General features: G+C 40.9%; 1 protein-coding gene across 11 annotated transcripts in view; it reads left to right on the forward strand.

Annotated features, from left to right (window-relative positions):
- Nucleotides 1–18,073, forward strand: part of LOC147423321 (uncharacterized) — a 224,154-nt gene that overhangs the window by 68,978 nt on the left and 137,103 nt on the right. The window contains exon 4 of one of the 11 annotated variants that reach the window (XM_086501323.1): nt 8,635–9,494. The exons of 9 other annotated variants lie outside the window; for them this stretch is intronic. Coding sequence is in view for 1 of the 2 variants with exons in the window: in XM_086501318.1 (XP_086357444.1) it covers nt 2,780–3,577 (798 nt within the window). In the remaining variant the exon portion in view is untranslated. Of the gene's footprint in view, nt 1–1,444; nt 3,857–8,634; nt 9,495–18,073 lie in introns of those variants that run through there. One more of the 11 variants, XM_086501318.1, reaches the window with a different exon arrangement.

The following is an 18,073-nucleotide window of genomic DNA, read 5'->3' on the forward strand; positions in this document are numbered from 1 at the left end:
TAGCTAAACAGTGATACTCAACTACTAAGAGAGAAGCACTGGAAATGGTATTCTGTGCTACAAAATTCAAAAACTATCTACTGGGAAAATTGTTTACTTTTATGTAGATGTCCATACCCGAAAGCATCTGCAATATCACAATCTTCTTCAGCCTCATCACCTCCCTGACCAGGCAGGGATTTTAATTACGCGATGATGCATTTTGTTAAATGTTAATTATTGTTGTTATTATCACTATTTTTTTCATGTTAATAACATATATAATGTCATGACCTACGAAAACCGGTAGAAAACGTAGAACCGGCGGGACAACCAACAATCCCGGCAGGCCCAGTGGGTTTAACATGAACCCCGGCGGGCCCGGCGAGACAAGCAAGAATCCCGTTGGGCCCGTCGTGTATCCCCTCCATATTTGGCGGCTCTATATAACCTCTTTATAGACATCACATCACATCACCTCTTCCTCTAAATTTGGTCATCCTTTAAAATTTAGAAGAAAAACTAAAGGTAAAAAAATGAATAGTCTTTAAAAAAAAAAAAAACTTTATGTAACTCTGATCATGGATCATTAGTTCTTTTTTGGACTGAACTGATTCTTGAAAGGAGGTAGAAAGGTGAATCTTTGGGTCGGTATCTCTACATTTGGGATGGACTGATCTCATGTTTGGTTCACCATTATATTTGCTAAATTGATTGTTATACTGATTAGAACTTCTATCATGGGTCATTAGTTCTTTTTTGGACTGAACTGATTCTTGAAAAGAGATAGAAAGGTGAATCTTTGGGTTGATATCTCTACTTTTGGGATGGACTGATCACATGTTTGATTCACCGCTGTATTTGCTTGCTATTCCGATTAGAGCTCCAATCATGGGTCATTAGTTCTTTTTTGGACTGGACTGATTCATGAAAGGAGGTAGAAAGGTGAATCTTTGGGTCGATATCTCTACTTTTGGGATGGACTGATCACATGTTTGATTCACCGCTGTATTTGCTTGCTATTCCGATTAGAGCTCCAATCATGGGTCATTAGTTCTTTTTTGGACTGGACTGATTCATGAAAGGAGGTAGGAAGGTGAATCTTTGGGTCGATATCTCTACTTTTGGGATGTAGTGATCACATGTTTGATTCACCGCTGTATTTGCTTGCTATTTCGATTAGAGCTCCAATCATGGGTCATTAGTTCTTTTTTGGACTGGACTGATTCATGAAAGGAGGTAGGAAGGTGAATCTTTGGGTTGATATCTCTACTTTTGGGATGGACTGATCACATATTTGATTCACCGTTGTATTTGCTTGCTCATGTTTGAGTAGATTGAGGTTTGTTCCCTTCAGGCTTCACTACTACGCTTGTGTGTGATATTGATTATAGCACTAATGTTTGGTTTGAATAATACTTGAAAGAAGAGATAACATACTGAGCTATGTTTATTGGTATTGCAGGCATCCAATAAGTATGTCTTCCACCGAGAATGTGAGCGGTGATGTTGGTGTCCCAAGCCTGGCTTCATTGAGGAGACCTCCTACCTCGATGCCAGGTCCTACTTCGTAGGGCACCACTTCGCAGGGCAAGCAAAAGGCAGGTGGAAAAAGTCCAGGACCCGAGTGGAATTTTGCCACAAATTTAAATAAGTATCAAGATTGGAAATGTAACTTTTGTGGCGAAGAGAAATCTTGAGGAGCACCAAGAATAAGGGATCATTTGCTAGGTGGCAATACCAGAATCCAAGGAGGAAAGTGCAAGGGCTTAGGTGCAGAAGAAGCAGCTATGCGCTTAAAAGCTTTAATTGGTAAGCTAATTTCCACGAGCAAAAGATCAAAACTCTCTACTTTCACCCATCACACCCCGGTATCGATAAGATCAAACCAGTACGAGGGATCATTGGGTGTAACGCCCGCCAATGGAAGCACTCAAAGCAGGGAACCAACTTCTCATATCGATGGAACTACACCTCCAAACCATGGATCTCTTGACTTTCAGGTAGGATCGTCAAAAAGTAGACAGGTTAGCTTACAGACGAGCTTCAAAATGCTTGCCTTAGAAGAAGCACAACTTGCACTAGCTAAAGCCGTCTATTTCACTTGGGGATCATTGGCCATTGTCACCCGTGATGCATGGAAGTCATCTTGGAAACGCATTGGGGAGTATGGTGCTGGATTTACCCCTCCAACATATCACCATATGAGAAACCAACTGTTGGATAAATGTTACACAAGCACACAACAGGATATTCAAAGGGTAATATTAAATGCAACAGAACAATCTGGATACACCATAGTTAGTGATGGTTGGTCCAACATTCAAAGGCGGCCATTGATCAACATCATGCTTGTATGTCCTCGTGGTGAATGTTTTATCAAAGCTGTGGATAGCTCTAGTCAAATACAGTCTGGAAGTTTTATAGCTGACATCATTGGCGACGCAGTTGAGGAACTTGGAAAAGAAAATGTTTTCCAAGTAATCATGGACAATGCCAAAAATTACAGGGCTGCAGGTAGGATACTTGAAAGTCGCTTCTCTCACCTATATAGTGCTGGTTGCACTACACACAGCTTGAACTTGGTATTGCAAGATTGGTACAAGAGTAATGACACAGAGTGGTTCAAATAGATAGTAGACAATGCTCGCTTAATAGTCAAGTTTTTTTTGAAGCGTTAGAGGATTCTTGACATGTACCGTCAGAGGATGTCTACTATGTTAAAAACTGCCGTGCGAAACTAGATTTTGCACCAACTACTATACGGTAGAATCACTAATAAAAAAATAAGAATGCTGTGATGGAGACATTTGTTTGTGCCACTTTTTCAGAATGGGAGGCCGGTCAAAGGGAGAAGATAAAAAGAAAAATAGGGGTGAGCAGAGATCTACTAGCTGATCGCCACCTCTGGGATGATGTGGTGGATGTGCACAATGTCATGACGCCAATTATGCTCGCATTACACCAACTGGATTCTGCCTTGCCTAACATAGGTAAGGTGTGGATGGCTTGGTGGAGTGTTCAAGAAAGCCTTGCAAATCCAGAGGAGCCCCAAGAGCCAATTGTGAAGCCTTGGAAGACACCATTCACTCAAAAGAGGAGAGAAATTCTGAGAAAGTATGTGCATGGTCGATGGGTTGGAGCACATAGTCCACTACACAGTGTAGCTTTCTTATTGGATCCAGAGTATTGGGCAATGGAAATAGACAAACTTGATGAGGAGGTGCTGGAAGACTTTTATGATGTGATAGGCAGGTTTTATGCTGATCCTGATGAGCATGCATCATATGTTACTGATCTTACGAAGTTTAAACTCAAAGAGGGTAAGTTTGGTACAAAATTTGTGCAGAAACTTGCCACGGAGCAACCAGCGTGGAAGTGGTGGATGATGAATGGTGGTAGTGCACCCATCCTTAAACGCCTAGCTGTTAGAATCCTAGCCCAATGTGCATCCAATTCAAGTTCTGAGAGAAACTGGAGTACATATAAATATGTACATTCCACCATCAGAAACCGCCTTCTAAATTCAAGAGCTGAAAAATTGGTGTATATGTACTGCAACCATCGGCTATTGGCAAGAGTGCAAGCTGAGAACTAAAAAAAGGAGATGCCACGCTGGACTTATGATGTAACCAATGATGAGGTGGACGAAGACAGTGAGCTGCAAGGGGAATCTCATGAAGTAGAAACTACATGTACTTCATAAGAGATTGAAGAGAATTTGGAAATTGAACCAACTTTGACCCGTCGCAGCAAGCGACGGTGGTTTAATTAATAGATTATCGAATCCATTGAGTGACTTCTGTTTAAGTTCAGAAAACTGTTTATCTTATAAGCTTTTTTTTATATTTAGTTTAAGGTTTAGACATTTGCTTAATAATAAACGAAGCCCTTAAAAACCTTTACAAGGCCACAAATCACTATTAAAGCTTTATAATATACAAAGCCCTAACAAATCTTTGCATTATCACATATCATAATTGAAGCTGAAGTGAAGACAATTCACAATTCACTAATAAATTCTCGCAAGACAACGAGTAAATGTTTTCAAATGTTACAAAAACTATCTAAGTGATAGTAGTGAAATATTTGTGAGAATATCTTCATTCTCATGTTCACGCTGACCTTTAAGCTTATTATAGTCTTCAGACATTTGAACATTGCATACAGCTTTTTGGATATCTCATACTCACATATAGCACAATGAAAGCTATTCATCATGCTTTGCATCAAGCATGATATATGGTACATATGTCCGCATGGCAAGCTGAAGTGACCACACCACTCATGAAAGAATGATCTACATATGGGGCAAGGACCACCATGCTCACCAAAAGCTGGAGGGGCCTCAATAGATGTTAGGTGCTCAATCAATGTGGCAGCATTTTGTTTTTTTATAGTCGCCTCTAACTCTTTTACGTGGTGAGATAGCACCTTCACCTCCCTTTGCAAGTCTCTATTTAGGGTTGCTTCAGAATGAGAGCCTTGTGTAGCTTGTGATGCTTGCCTGAGTTGAGTTTGAAGCTCCTCCTTAACTTGGTGCACTTCCATTGATGCACCTTCTAGTGCTAATGACATCTCTTGCCGTGTGATGGTGATTGCATTGTTGCAAATGTCCTCAACCGTCATATGAGGTGTCCTTGAGCTGAAGTCCACTGCTTCACCCAAGACATAATGCATGTATAACATCTTGGCAAACCACAATGGGCAATCCATATGATGCATAGGATGACCCATAACATCGAGATATATGTTCTCTCCATTGTCCCGTATGTCTGCATTAATGCATTGTGATAGCTTGAGTCGGCCATTCTTGATGTTGTCATTTGCAACGGCTGGCCATATGGATTTGACCATTTCTCGGTCAATCCTAGAGTTCACATCTTTCCATTGTGTACCCACTGGGAGCAACGAGCTGCAATTCGAGCGGTGTCATTCACTCCACCACCTTGACACATGGATCTGAGACGCTCAAAAGCGTGCTTAGCCCTTTGATTATCATTATCCATATCCTGATTAAACACTATACTTCAGTTACGTATGGCATACAAACTAAATGATAATCAATTGCTATAAGAGTAACCACCATTTTACGACAATCAATTGCTATAAGAGTAACCACAACAATCAATTGATATTAGAATAACCACCATCTTACGACAATCAATTGATATAAGAGTAACCACCATTTTTTAAATCAATGAATGACAATCATTGTGGATCACTCCCTCGTCATGTGCGAATCGCAATGCCTTCACCAAGGCATGGATCAATGAGGGAGCATGATTGCACAGGCTCTTGATACGTGTTTTGTGGTCTTCAGAGGGCTGCTCCCATTTAAAGTCTTCAGGGATCTTTCCTTTCCCCTCTTGATGCGCTACAAGCGTCGTGAAAGAGCCATGTGTATGGGGCACTGTCTCCATAAGATCACCTAAATTTCCCCCATTGAAGTAGGGGAATATCAGAAACCATGGCAATGTTACAGAGTGGGAAATACTCCTCACAATCCCTCTATGGTTGAGATCTACCCCACTTTCTGATGCAAAGCTTTTCCACTGATGCTTGGCCTGTCCTTTGACCTCCTTGGCACAATAAGTATTCGTTGCAGGAAGGAAACTGATCCCTTTGATTTGAACTTGCCACCCTGTGCCATAAGCCCCTAACCCAAGTTTCTTGATCTTCTTAATGGACTTATTTGGAATGCCCAGAGTCATACTACATTTAGAATTGTATATACTGCTCTCTAGGTGACTGGCAGAAGCAGTAGAACTTGATGTTCTCTCAATGGCAGCCTCCTCAATAAATGGTTCTCCAACTTGGCTGCTCCCCACAACTCTGGTGATATCCATTCGCATTTTCTTCCTTAGGCCAAACTGTGTGTCTATGAGGGATGCTCGGCTTGACCTCTCCTTTTCAGCTCTCCATCTAGTATTCCAATGCTCTAGCTTACCCTTGTCTACTTCTTGAGGGCATTCCTCTTTCAAATCAGAGGCCACCTTGGGAAAATTGCTCAGTAATGAGATTATTGATTCGGTTGTTTTGTTTGGATATAACAACAACATTTTGCGGGCAATCTCACTGTATAATGATTGCAATCTAGACTCATCTGCAACAATCTGCACTATATTGTCGGGATCTAGTGCACTGACAATCGTAATCAACAATTGTCTAATTTTCTTTTTGAACTCTATCATTGAAGTAGCTGAAGGATCCATTTTGCTTGCAATGGTATTATTGCAAACAACACATTGTGAAATATAACTATGTGCCATTGCATTTGGATCTTTTCTACGTGAAAGAAAAAGTGCAATATAGACCATAGATCTCGTAACTTTTGCAGTGACACATCTAATCGCAATTGCAACCATGTGCCAATGCCTCACCGTACGACAACTTACAAACAGATGCTCCTGTCATTCTAGTAGCAACACACCTAGTCGCAATTGCAACCGTGTGCCGAAGCATGAATGACTGGGAGCAACATAAAACATAGTCACCCTATGCTTTTGCAATGACACACCTAGCCGCAATTGCAACCATGTGCCAGTGCATCCACGCACGGTGACTTCTTTCAAACAGATGCTCCTATCATTCTAGTAGCAACACACCTAGTCGCAATTGCAACCATGTGCCGAAGCATGAATGACTGGGAGCAACATAAAACATAGTCATCCTACGCTTTTGCAATGACACACCTAGTCGCAATTGCAACCATGTGCCAATGCATCCACACACAATGTCGTCTTTCAAGATTCAAGCATATGAAGCATTATGAAATTATTTGAGCACACATTCATGCATTAGATGCCACCGTCAATCTAGCAGCAACACACCTAGTCGCAATTGCAACCATGTGCCGAAGCATGAATGACGGGAAGCAACATAAAACATAGTCATCTTGCGTTTTTGCAATGACACACCTAGCCGCAATTGCAACCATGTGCCAGCGCATCCACACACGATGACTTCTTTCAAACAGATGCTCCTGTCATTCTAGCAGCAACACACCTAGTCGCAATTGCAACCATGTGCCGAAGCATGAATGACTGGGAGAAACATAAAACATAATCACCCTACGCTTTTGCAATGACACACCTAGCCGCAATTGCAACCACGTGCCAGTGCATTCACACACGGTTACTTCTTTCAAACAAATGCTCCTGTCATTCTAGCAACATCACACCTAGTCGCAATTGCAACCATGTGCCAATGCATTCACGCACGGTTACTTCTTTCAAACAAATGCTCCTGTCATTCTAGCAACAACACACCTAGTCGCAATTTCAACCATGTGTCGAAGCATGAATGACTGGGAGCAATATAAAACATAATCATCGTACGCTTTTGCAATGACACACCTAGCCACAATTGCAACCATGTGCCAGTGCATCCACGTACGATGATTTGATAAAAGAAATTTTAAACCTTTAAGTTTTAACCCAAAAAACTCAAAAAAACAGCAATAAAATAAAGAAGGGTTTAAAAAATTACTGCTACACTGCTTTGAGAATGTGGAAAGCTGCCAGAAAGTTTGGTGAAGACTTTTCAATATACCTCTTTTGTGAAAAAGACAAGCATCGGCATCGCCTTTATATAGCCATGGCGGGCCTGGCGGGAAAATAGCTTTACCCGACGGGCCAACTAATTAGCCCGGCGAGCTACGAGCCGGTCTCCAGGTCTCCTTGGACGTCAAAAAAGATGAATGTCAATTAACAAAATATTTGTTATTTTGCATTTCTATTGTTATTAACCTGAAATTATAGTGTGATCACGTCATTTTGAAATCCCTGTCAGACCAGGAGCAATGCATTCCTCATCAGTTTGTGGCTTGGTTGCATGCAACTCAATTAGACTCATAGAAGCCGTTCTCCTACCCTCTTCTTGGTTAGTAGAGCTCCCTAGAGTTCAGCCTCCACTTCAATGACCCAAGCACTGTCAAAGCTATCTTTGTGTACCAAGCAAAGGTTGTGCAGGACCAAACAAGCAACAACTATATTTGGCACATTTTGTAGGTTCATGTCACAACGCTTCAACAAGATTTGAAATTGATCTTTTAACATTCCAAAAGCTCTCTCCACAAGCATGCGAGTACTTGATTGAATAAAGTTCCAATAATATTTCTCTTGCAGTAGACCATCTCTACTCCCAAGATTTGAAATCAATCTTTTAGCATTCCAAAAGCTCTCTCCACAAGCATGCGAGTACTTGATTGAATAAAGTTCCAATAATATTTCTCTTGCGGTAGACCATCTTTGCTCCCTTTAAAAGGGACCAGCATGTACGTGCATGCTAGATATGTACAATCCCCCACCAAACAATAATCTAAAACCCCGGTTTCACATATCCTTCCCAGCATGCTTCGCGAGAAATTCTTTGAGTCCAACCCACATCATAGTCCCAAACCATGCAATCTGCGGATATCGCCAACTACAAAATAAAAAACCATTGAAAAGGACATGTTCTTTCTTTCAAAGTGATTGATAATGGTTGGATAGCTAAAGTTCAACATAGGTACATGGCCAAGGATATGGTGCAAAACTTGGATGAATATCCCACACTCCATTCTTACTATAAGAAATATAAAATCTTCTCTATTTGATACAATGAGTTTAACGTTCTACCATTGTTATTTCTCATTTTTGGATTCCATTTCAGATATCTTTCCTTCAACAACTATGGAGTGGTAGCCCATAGAGAGCCTAAGTGGTACATTCAAAGCAATGCATAAGGGGATTGCAGATTGTTAGTGGGTCACCGTGACAAACGTGTGTAGCATAGCTATCTGGCACTATCATAATGTCAATACTCAAGGAAGTGACTCAGATGGGGCACAAAGACTCTTTGAGGTTGTCAATCTCAAGAAGTGAACCTAACAAGCTAACACAACAACTCAACAAAAAAATCATCCACTCAATGATCGAACAATATGTCTATGTCCTTTCTCACCGCTCTACGTCATCACGCCATTTTGACACTTGAATGGATTCAAAATGCAACGAAACTTTAGGAGGGAGTCTAGGACACCTAAGGGCACTATCTTACCATACAAGGTCAAGGGGACCGCCACGGAGCACAACAACATTCAGCGGGATCATATGATGCAAAAAAAATCCTTTTGTGCCACGACACGCAAGGGACAGATCTGTTAAGGCAGAGTGACATCATCACGTAGGTCATAAAAGATGTCATGGATATGCCATCACATAGTGACTAGAAAAAAGCATGAGCATCAAAACTATAGTGGCATGTCCCTAAAGATTCCACCTCAAAAGCTAAAGCCACTTTACAAAAGGATTCCCTCTCCACTAGTAACTTAGTGTGCACGACAAGATACTTGCCTTTGAAAGGCACCTCGCCCCTCTATATAAAGAGAGTGCTCCTTCATTGTATATCATCTCAAGTCCAGCCTAGCCTTGAATACAATCTCCATATTGATCCCTTGTACACTTAGTGTATTTCCTTTCTATTCCTTTTAGCTTATAGTACACACCTTCTGTTTGTAATTATTGTGTATGTGTCTAATGGTATCAGAGCCTATGAAGGTATTGCTTGTTTGTGAAAGTATCTCTTGTGCGTTTCATCTTAATGCTCAACGTTTACAAGCCCTTTGTCTCCTGCTACAAGAGAGATTAGCATAAGCTGGTCTCTTTTAACATTGTCTAATCCAAGAAGCTATTGCCATTTTTCTGTATTGTTTGGAAGGCAAGGTTGCTGTCGGCATTTTTGAGATATAGCCATAGGCAAAAAATCCTCGATAAATTCCAATAGAAATTTCCAGAGAAACTCCTACCTCTCAACCCAATATCATGTAAAATTTCAATAAAATTCTAGAATAGATTGTTGTCAAAAGTGACCCAGTCTCTAGCACATCTCTCCATAGCCATAGAAGAAGTAGAACCATTCCCCCAGTTTCAATGAAATTCTAGAACAGATTATTGTCAAAAGTGACCCAGTCTCTAGCACATCTCTCCATAGCCATAGAAGAAGTAGAACCATTCCCCCAATGGCAGATACCAGACCTGAAACCTGACCATGTATATAAACATATTAAATTATTCAAACTTAAAGCCTCAACAATTTACTTAGACAATAGATCAATTGTATCTATCCCTACAAATAATCAAATGCATTTCATAAAGCTCACTGAGATCCTACAACATGATAAAGGTGAAGCCATTAGAAAGGGATATCACTTTGTTCATCTTGGTTGTGTACAAATAGGAGTAAACCCTATGTTTAGAGTAGGTTTAGTAGTATCTTGTTTATTCTCCTTCCATGATGAAACCATAGAATATCTCCAGGATCTTCCCTCAACATCACATAAATTCCCAGGTCTATCATACAAAGAGTTTCTCGAGAAAGAAACAACATTACAACAAAGGGAAGAATTGCTTGAAAAGCAACAAGCTCTACTTTGATGCAAAACCAATCTACAACAAAGAGAAAAATCTCTTCTCTCTAGGCGGGATGAGAAATATCCACCATATCCACCAGCATCTCCAGATCCAGTTACAACCTCTCCAGCTCTGGTTCCATGGGATATTTTGCTACCAAAAGAACAATCACCAAAAATAGTAGAAGGGTCAAATCCAAAAGGTTAGCTACTATCCAAAGAAGAAATACAGAGCTTAAAGAAGTATTAACTCTGCCAAAGCAAGAAAAGGTCCAACCATCTTGTAAAGAGTCTTCAAAACTATCGGTAGCCAATGAATGCCAAATTGACAATAAAGATATCCTACCACCAAAGGTGGATATCATGGTAATTGGCAAAGCCCCTCTCATAGGAGAATGACATCCAGCTTCTTCAACTAGAGAGTTAGGATCTAGCTCTTCATCAAATAAAGGTAAAGAGTCTCAAACTAAAGATAATGTCTCTTTTGCAATAAAAGAAATTAGTGAATCACAGAGACAAGATATCTTGGAATCTCTAACAATAAGTATTGATGGTATTCTTGCACAAGATCTACCATTTCTTACTCCTGCACAAAAGGCAGATTCCTCTATCCATTACTCCTATAAAAAAGAAGAAACTATTTTAGATTCAGAATACCCTATCAGACTTCAGATTGATAAAGATAAATCCAAATGGATAATACCAATGTGGTAGTACGTAGAACATCATGGTACAGAGAATGGAGAAAGTTTTATGTTGACTATACGAACTCTGATTTAGAAGCAGAAATCTCTAAAGAAGCTGACCCTCCTAAGCAATTGGATGATGAAAAAATCAAGCCAATTAATCTTGTAGCCATAAAGAAAGCATGGATCAATCCAATTGACAAACAGATTCAATAATGGATTGATGATCCTATAGAGCTTCAAGTCTTTACTTGAATAATAGATGATAAGCAATCCCAGGAGCGAATCTTAGAAGGATTATCTATACAAAGCAATAGAAAAGATAAGCAAACACAAGAAGAAAGGTTCTACCCAACAATCACCCAATCAGAAATCTCTAAGAACACAAGTCTGGTTCTCTATAAACTTGACAAACTTCTAGAAGACATTGATGACATCCGAACCAGCATATGTCACAACACAAATTTGATTATCAATAATCATCAAAGCCTTGCAAGGATTTCCAAAAAGGTAAAAGAAGTCATCTTCTCATAGCAAAAAGAAATTTAGAATGCTATACTAGATACAAGAGCCAACTTGACACTCTTTAACAAAAGGTTTGTTCCTGAAAACTACTTGAAAAAACTAAACAAAACATTTCTGATCAAATGTGTTAACAAATCTAAAGGGCCGATAAAAAATTGGTTTAAATTGTGGCTATTGCTTGGAAAAGCCAGAATACTTATCTTTGTCTATCTCTGTTTTCAACCAAGTAACAATATGATCATTAGCAATGATATTTTGGACAGATTGCAGCCTATCACATTTGATAATGAACACTTCAAATTCAGATGGAAGAAAAGGTTCATCATACAACTATCTTGCATTAGATTCAATATACCATTCCTTCAAATGAATGGCCAAATGTATATCTCAATGAGTTTAACCTAACACAAGCGGCTACCCAAACTGAAGTTGAAACCCTAACACAAGCAGATCCCTTTCTGGATAAAGGATGCACATTCTTTCAAAAAATAACAACAAAGACAAACGATTGCTCCGATGGCCCTCCTGGTTTGCTCAGTGGGACTACAAGTACAAACACGTCGAAGGCTCCAAAAATGTCATCCTGGTTTTCTCGATGGGAATACATGTACAAACAAGTTGAAGGCTCTAAAAATGTCCTCGCTGACATCTTAAGTCAACTCATTCCACAGGCCGGGTGGAGTGACTTCATCACTTAGGTCATGAAAGATGCCACGGTTGTGCCAGCACATAGTGACTGGAAAAAAGCGTGAGCATCAAAACTATAGTGGTGTGAACCTACAGATTCCACATCAAAAGCTAAAGCCACTTTAGAAAGAAGTTCCCTCTCCACTAGTAAAGTCACTTTAGAAAAGTGATTCCCTCTCCACTAATAGCTTCGTGCACACAACAAGATCCTTGCCTTTAAAAGGCACCTCACCCCTCTATATAAAGAGAGCGCTCCTTCATTGTATATCATCGCAAGTCAAACCTATTTGTATATAATCTCCATATTGATGCCCTACACACTTAGTGTATTTTCTTTGTAATCCTTTTACCTTATAATACACACCTTCCCTTGTAATTATTGTGTGTGTGTCTAATAGCAGAAACTATTTTGTTTTAACATTGCCTACTTCAAGAAGCTATCTCCATTTTTCTGTATTGTGTCGAAAGGCAAGGTCGCATGGCCGCGTGGTCCAAAGGTCGCTGTCGATATTTTTGGGATATAGACATAGGCAACAAATCCTCGATAAATTCCCCCAAAAATTTCCACAGAATCTCCTATCTCTCAACCCAATATCAAGTAAAATTTCAATAAAATTCTTGAATAGATCATTGTCAAAAGTGACCAAGTCTCTTGCACATCTCTCCATAGCCGTAGAACAAGTAGAACAATCCGCCCAATGGAAGATACTAAACCTGAAACCTGAATATGTATATAAACATATAAAATTATTTAAAATTAAAGCCTCAACAATTTTCTTAGACAATAGATAAGTTTCATCTATCCCTAAAGATAATCAAATGTATTTCATAAAGCTCACTGAGATCCTACAGCATGATGAAGCCATTAAAAAGGGCCGTCGCTTTGTTCATCTTGGTTGTGTACAAAGGAGTAAACCCTCTGTTTAGAGCACATTTAGCAGTATCTTTTTTAGTAATGATTCTATATACCCGCCATAGAAATTTGCAAGAAGGATTCCTTGGAGGATTTGGAAGCAACTTAGTAGATGGACCAATTTATCTGCAAGTTCGCCCAAATTATAATGAGCCACTTGTTGATTCCTATTTTGGTGAAGTTTTAATTCTTGCAATTAAAATAGCTGGCTGTGATGTAAAGCACATGACCCCGAATGTAGAAAGTGTTTTTTTTAAAGGAAGAGCAGTAAACTCAGGACTTCTTGCAATTTATGAAGGGAAATTGATAGCAAAAAAGAAAAGAGATCATAAAGGACAAAACGTAAATATGCGTTCTGATGATCATTCTCAAATGCTGCGATGTGATCAAACCGCATGGACAAAAGTAAAATTACCTAGGAATTGGGTGGTAGACATTCATCCTACCTTAAAGTCAGAAATAGTTAATGGAGTATTGAATATTGAGAATATAGACATTGAATGTAAAACAAAAAAATCAATTTCTACATTGAGAGTCATGTGCTTTAGATCACAGCCGACTATATTAATCGCAAGGTTAAAGCTTCGCCAAAATAGCGGTCATCAAGTGACACATTATAATTCGAGCGAACTTGCAAATAAATTGGTCCATCTTCTAAAATGCTTTCAATTCCTCCAAGGAATTGGTCTTGAAAATTTCCATGTTGGGTATCTAGAATCATTACTAAACAAGATACTGCTAAACTTGCTCTAAACAGAGTGTTTACTCCTTTTTGTACACAACCAAGGTAAAAAAAGTGCTAGCCCTTTTTAATGGCTTCACCTTTATCATGTTGTAGGATCTCATTGAGCTTTATGAAATGCATTTGATTATCTGTAGGAATAGATGCAGCTGATCTATTGTCTAAGTAAATTGTCGAGACTTTAAGTTTAAATAAATTTTTATGCTTATATACATGATCAGATTTTAGGTCTCGTATCTGCCATTGGGCAAATGATTCTGCTTCTTCTACGGCTATGAAGAGATGCGCAAGAGACTGGGTCACTTTTGACAATGATTTGTTCAAGAATGCCATTGAAATATTACCTAATATTGGGTTGTGTTACGGCATTAGTCGCACATGCGGTTCTGCGGTCCCGTAGAGGTCTGGACACTGCAGATCAGGAGTCATGCGGTATGTGGTGGCCGTAGAGACAGTTCTTCACGGGATATCATGGGACAGGAGTGTGTGCGCCGTTCCCGATCTGCGCTGGAGCAGCGGTTGTATATGGAGGGGCATACCTGTCTTTCGATGTAACTTAACCAATCTCTATGATATTCATGGCATCTACTGTTGTAACTCTAAGTCTGGAATATACATGAATGAAGCAAGAGGTGTTCTGTGCCTGTGTACTGTGTACTTCCTTCTCTTGTCATTCTATATGTTGATGTTCATATAATGTAGTTGCGGGTAATCATTCCCGTAATGCCTATTGATCCAGTGTGGGCAATAGCCATTACATCTGGCGACCACGATGCGTGATGGACAGCCTGCGATGAATATGCATGCGCACTAGGTTGCAGGGTCCGCCTGACCCTGTGGTTCCAATTGTAGGAAGACGACGGAGGAGAGGCGGTTCAAATGAATTTGTCTTTTCTTCACCGCAAATTGAGGAATCTGTATCTCCATCACCAAGCCCGGTGCGTGGTAGGCGATTGTGGGGAGCGAGACGTACTCCGCGCAGTCAGTCATGTCCTCTTGTCATATGTTCACCCTCTCCCACACAGGTTGCTCCACCACCGTCTCCGGTAAGCAGTCCGGGGGTATCTCCGCCACTGTCTCCACCTCCTAGTGCTTGTCAGCTTTTCCCGGGAGGAGGAGGAACAGCTGGGCAAGGGGTGATGGCTCATCCTCAGATTAAGTATAGTCGGTTTCGAGGTCTTTCGAGTGAAGACCCTGATGCACATTTGCACCAATTCAATAAAGCTTATGGATTGAATCATCCTGGGGTGGTGATTCCTCTCCATCAACAATCAGTGTTTGAATCTACACTCTCAGGGAAAGCTGCAAAATGGTTGTCCGAATACCCTGATGACTATTTCCAGACGTATGCCGATGGATCCATAGCGTTTCTACGAAGGTTTTGAACAGAAAAGACAGTCCCTCAACATTTGGAGAAGCTTCGAACGCTCCGGCAGAAGTCATTGCCAGTGGAGGATTACGCTGCAAAATTTCGGATGCTTTTGCAGAGGGTACCTCAGGCACAAAGACCGGCAGCCGAAGTGCTGAATGATTATTTTTTGCAGGGGCTCAACAAGGATCTTAGAACGGCTATGGCAACAGTGGATAAGGTAACTACTCCACTGGATACTGTAATTGCTAGGGCTGTAGTAGCAGGAGAGGCTTTAGAGGATACGGAATATCCAAAGAAGTCAAAGAAGAAAGACAGGAAGAAATCTCATCGGAAGTCACAGGACAGTGGCAGTGATAGTTCGGAGTCGGAATCCGTAGTATCTGATTCCTCGGACTCAGGCAACAACGATTCGGGGAAAGAATTGGAGGAGACACCGCGGAAAAAATCCCAACGTCACGGGAAAGGTGTATCATCCGGATCGACGGAATCGGCTGCAGTGGCTAAAAGTCTGAAGGAAATATGGTGTACCCAATGTCGGAATCCGGGCCATGCTGCTCAGGAATGTGCATTGAATCAGAAGTGGTGTGCGATTTGCTCGACCAATACTCATAGTACAGTGGAATGTTATTTCAATGGCCGGGGTCGTCAGAGTAGAGGGGACTCTTCTACTTGGCAAAAACCACAGATAGGGTAGGGCCAAGAGCCTGCTGTGGCGATGGCTCATGCTCATACATCAGAGACGCCTATGCAAGGTCAAGCAAGAGGACAGGGTCAAGGGGGAGGAGGAGGTCGCGGAAGAGGTGGCCGAGATCCTAATCGCCCCAAGACATGCCTTTTATGTTTGGGGGATGGACATTGGTGATCTGAGTGTACTGAAGCTATGGAATATGATCGGAAAAAGCAGGAACGCGCTGCAGGGAAACAGCCTAGTGTGGCTATGGTTCAGATTGAAAGACTGGAGGAGTCTGACCCAGTGGTTTCATTAATCACGCGATCGGGCAAAAGTGTGGTTCCAACTCCCGATGTGAAAATTCCGGATTGGACGGTTCAGGAAGAAGTGCGGGAAAAGACTGTGTCCTGGTTGCCATAATCCGCACCATCAGTGAAGACAGCAGGACCATCGACATCGACCATGCCATCGACTGTGGGTCTGGAAATAAAGGAAGGGAAAGATGGAAATAAGGATGGCATTAAAGAACAGGAAAAGTGGAATTCCGTTTGGAAAGAGGTTCTCATGTCACCAATTCAAGTACCTCTGGGTTCATTGCTGAAATTAGTCCCGAATTTCCATAATGCATTGCTGCGACAATCGGCCACTGAGCTGCGGGAAGTCGCCATTGGGAAGGTTGAAAGCGAGGATGATGATTCAGTCCCGTTGTTGGCGAATAGGATCACAGATACCCGCATTCCAGAGCTTTCAGTTCGATACCATGGCACATACATTGACAAGGTACTCTTGGATGGAGGAGCGGGGGTAAACATTATCACCCAAGCAACGTGTGAGCGTTTTGGTCTCAGTAATTGGGAGCCTGCACCCTTTTTAGTCCGCATGGCAGATCAAAGAAGAGTGCAACCAGTGGGTTTACTTCATGGCATTGTTTTGGATGTGGCGGGCTTATCCTTTACTGTTTCCTTAGTAGTCTTGAATATTGAAGATCATAATCAGGATTATCACATTATCTTGGGAAGACCCTGGTTATGACAAGTGAGGGTAAAGAATAATTGGGAAGCAAATATGCTTACAGTAAAGAAGGGTAAAAGAAAAGTGCGTGTGATGCTGGGAACATGCCGACAACCAGTTCAGGCAGCATGGCCGGTGATAGCTGAAACAGTTAATATGGTGGAAGGTTTAGAAGAGGATGAAGAGGAACAATTTCTCAAAGCTAATCCGGATTTGGTTTCTCTATACCTTGCGGATATTTCTCTGATTTCGAAAGGGAATTCGATGGGGGTTTCAGGAACTCCAGGAGGAATAGGGGAGCAACAACAGGTGCTTCCGAGTCCTGAATCATTGGAGGACGTGATTCAACAAGAACGAGCGTTTGAGGCGCAAATGGGAAAAATTACAAGGGTTAAGGAAGATGAATTAGAGAAGGTTTTTCTTGGGGAGCAAGCGAAGTCGCAACCCATATACATTAATAAGCAGTTGGAGGCAAGTTTTAGAGATGATTTGATCAAGTTACTGACAGAGTTTAAGGATGTTTTCGCATGGGAATATACGGATATGCAGGGATTGGATCCTAAGTTTTATCAGCACACAATCAATCTGAAACCGGATGCGGTGCCAGTGAAGCAGCACTCATACAGGATGAATCCGAATGTGGCAAAGCAAGTTAAGATGGAAATTGATCGCATGTTGGAAGTGGGTTCTATTACCCCTATTGATAATCCGGAGTGGATTTCTCCAATTGTGGTCGTACCAAAGAAGAATAAGCAAATTCAAATTTGTGTGGATTACCGAAAATTGAATACAGCTACTGTTCCAGATCCTTTTCCTCTTCCGTTTTTGGATTCCATTTTGGATGATGTAGCAGGACATGAGATGTATAATTTTTTGGATGGATTTAGTGGATATAATCAAATCCGAATGGCATTGAGGGATCAACCAAAAACAGCTTTTATTACCGCATGGGGAGTATTTGCTTGTACAGTAATGTGGTTTGGATTGCGGAATGCACCTTCCACTTTTCAAAGGGATACGTTTCAAATCTTTGGGCCTTATTTGACGGATTTTATGAGGATTTTTCTGGATGATCTCAGTGTTTTTGGAGCACAA

This window comes from Adiantum capillus-veneris, chromosome 26, assembly GCF_014529385.1.
Source record: "Adiantum capillus-veneris isolate H3 chromosome 26, ASM1452938v2, whole genome shotgun sequence".
Classification (NCBI taxonomy): Eukaryota; Viridiplantae; Streptophyta; class Polypodiopsida; order Polypodiales; family Pteridaceae; genus Adiantum; species Adiantum capillus-veneris.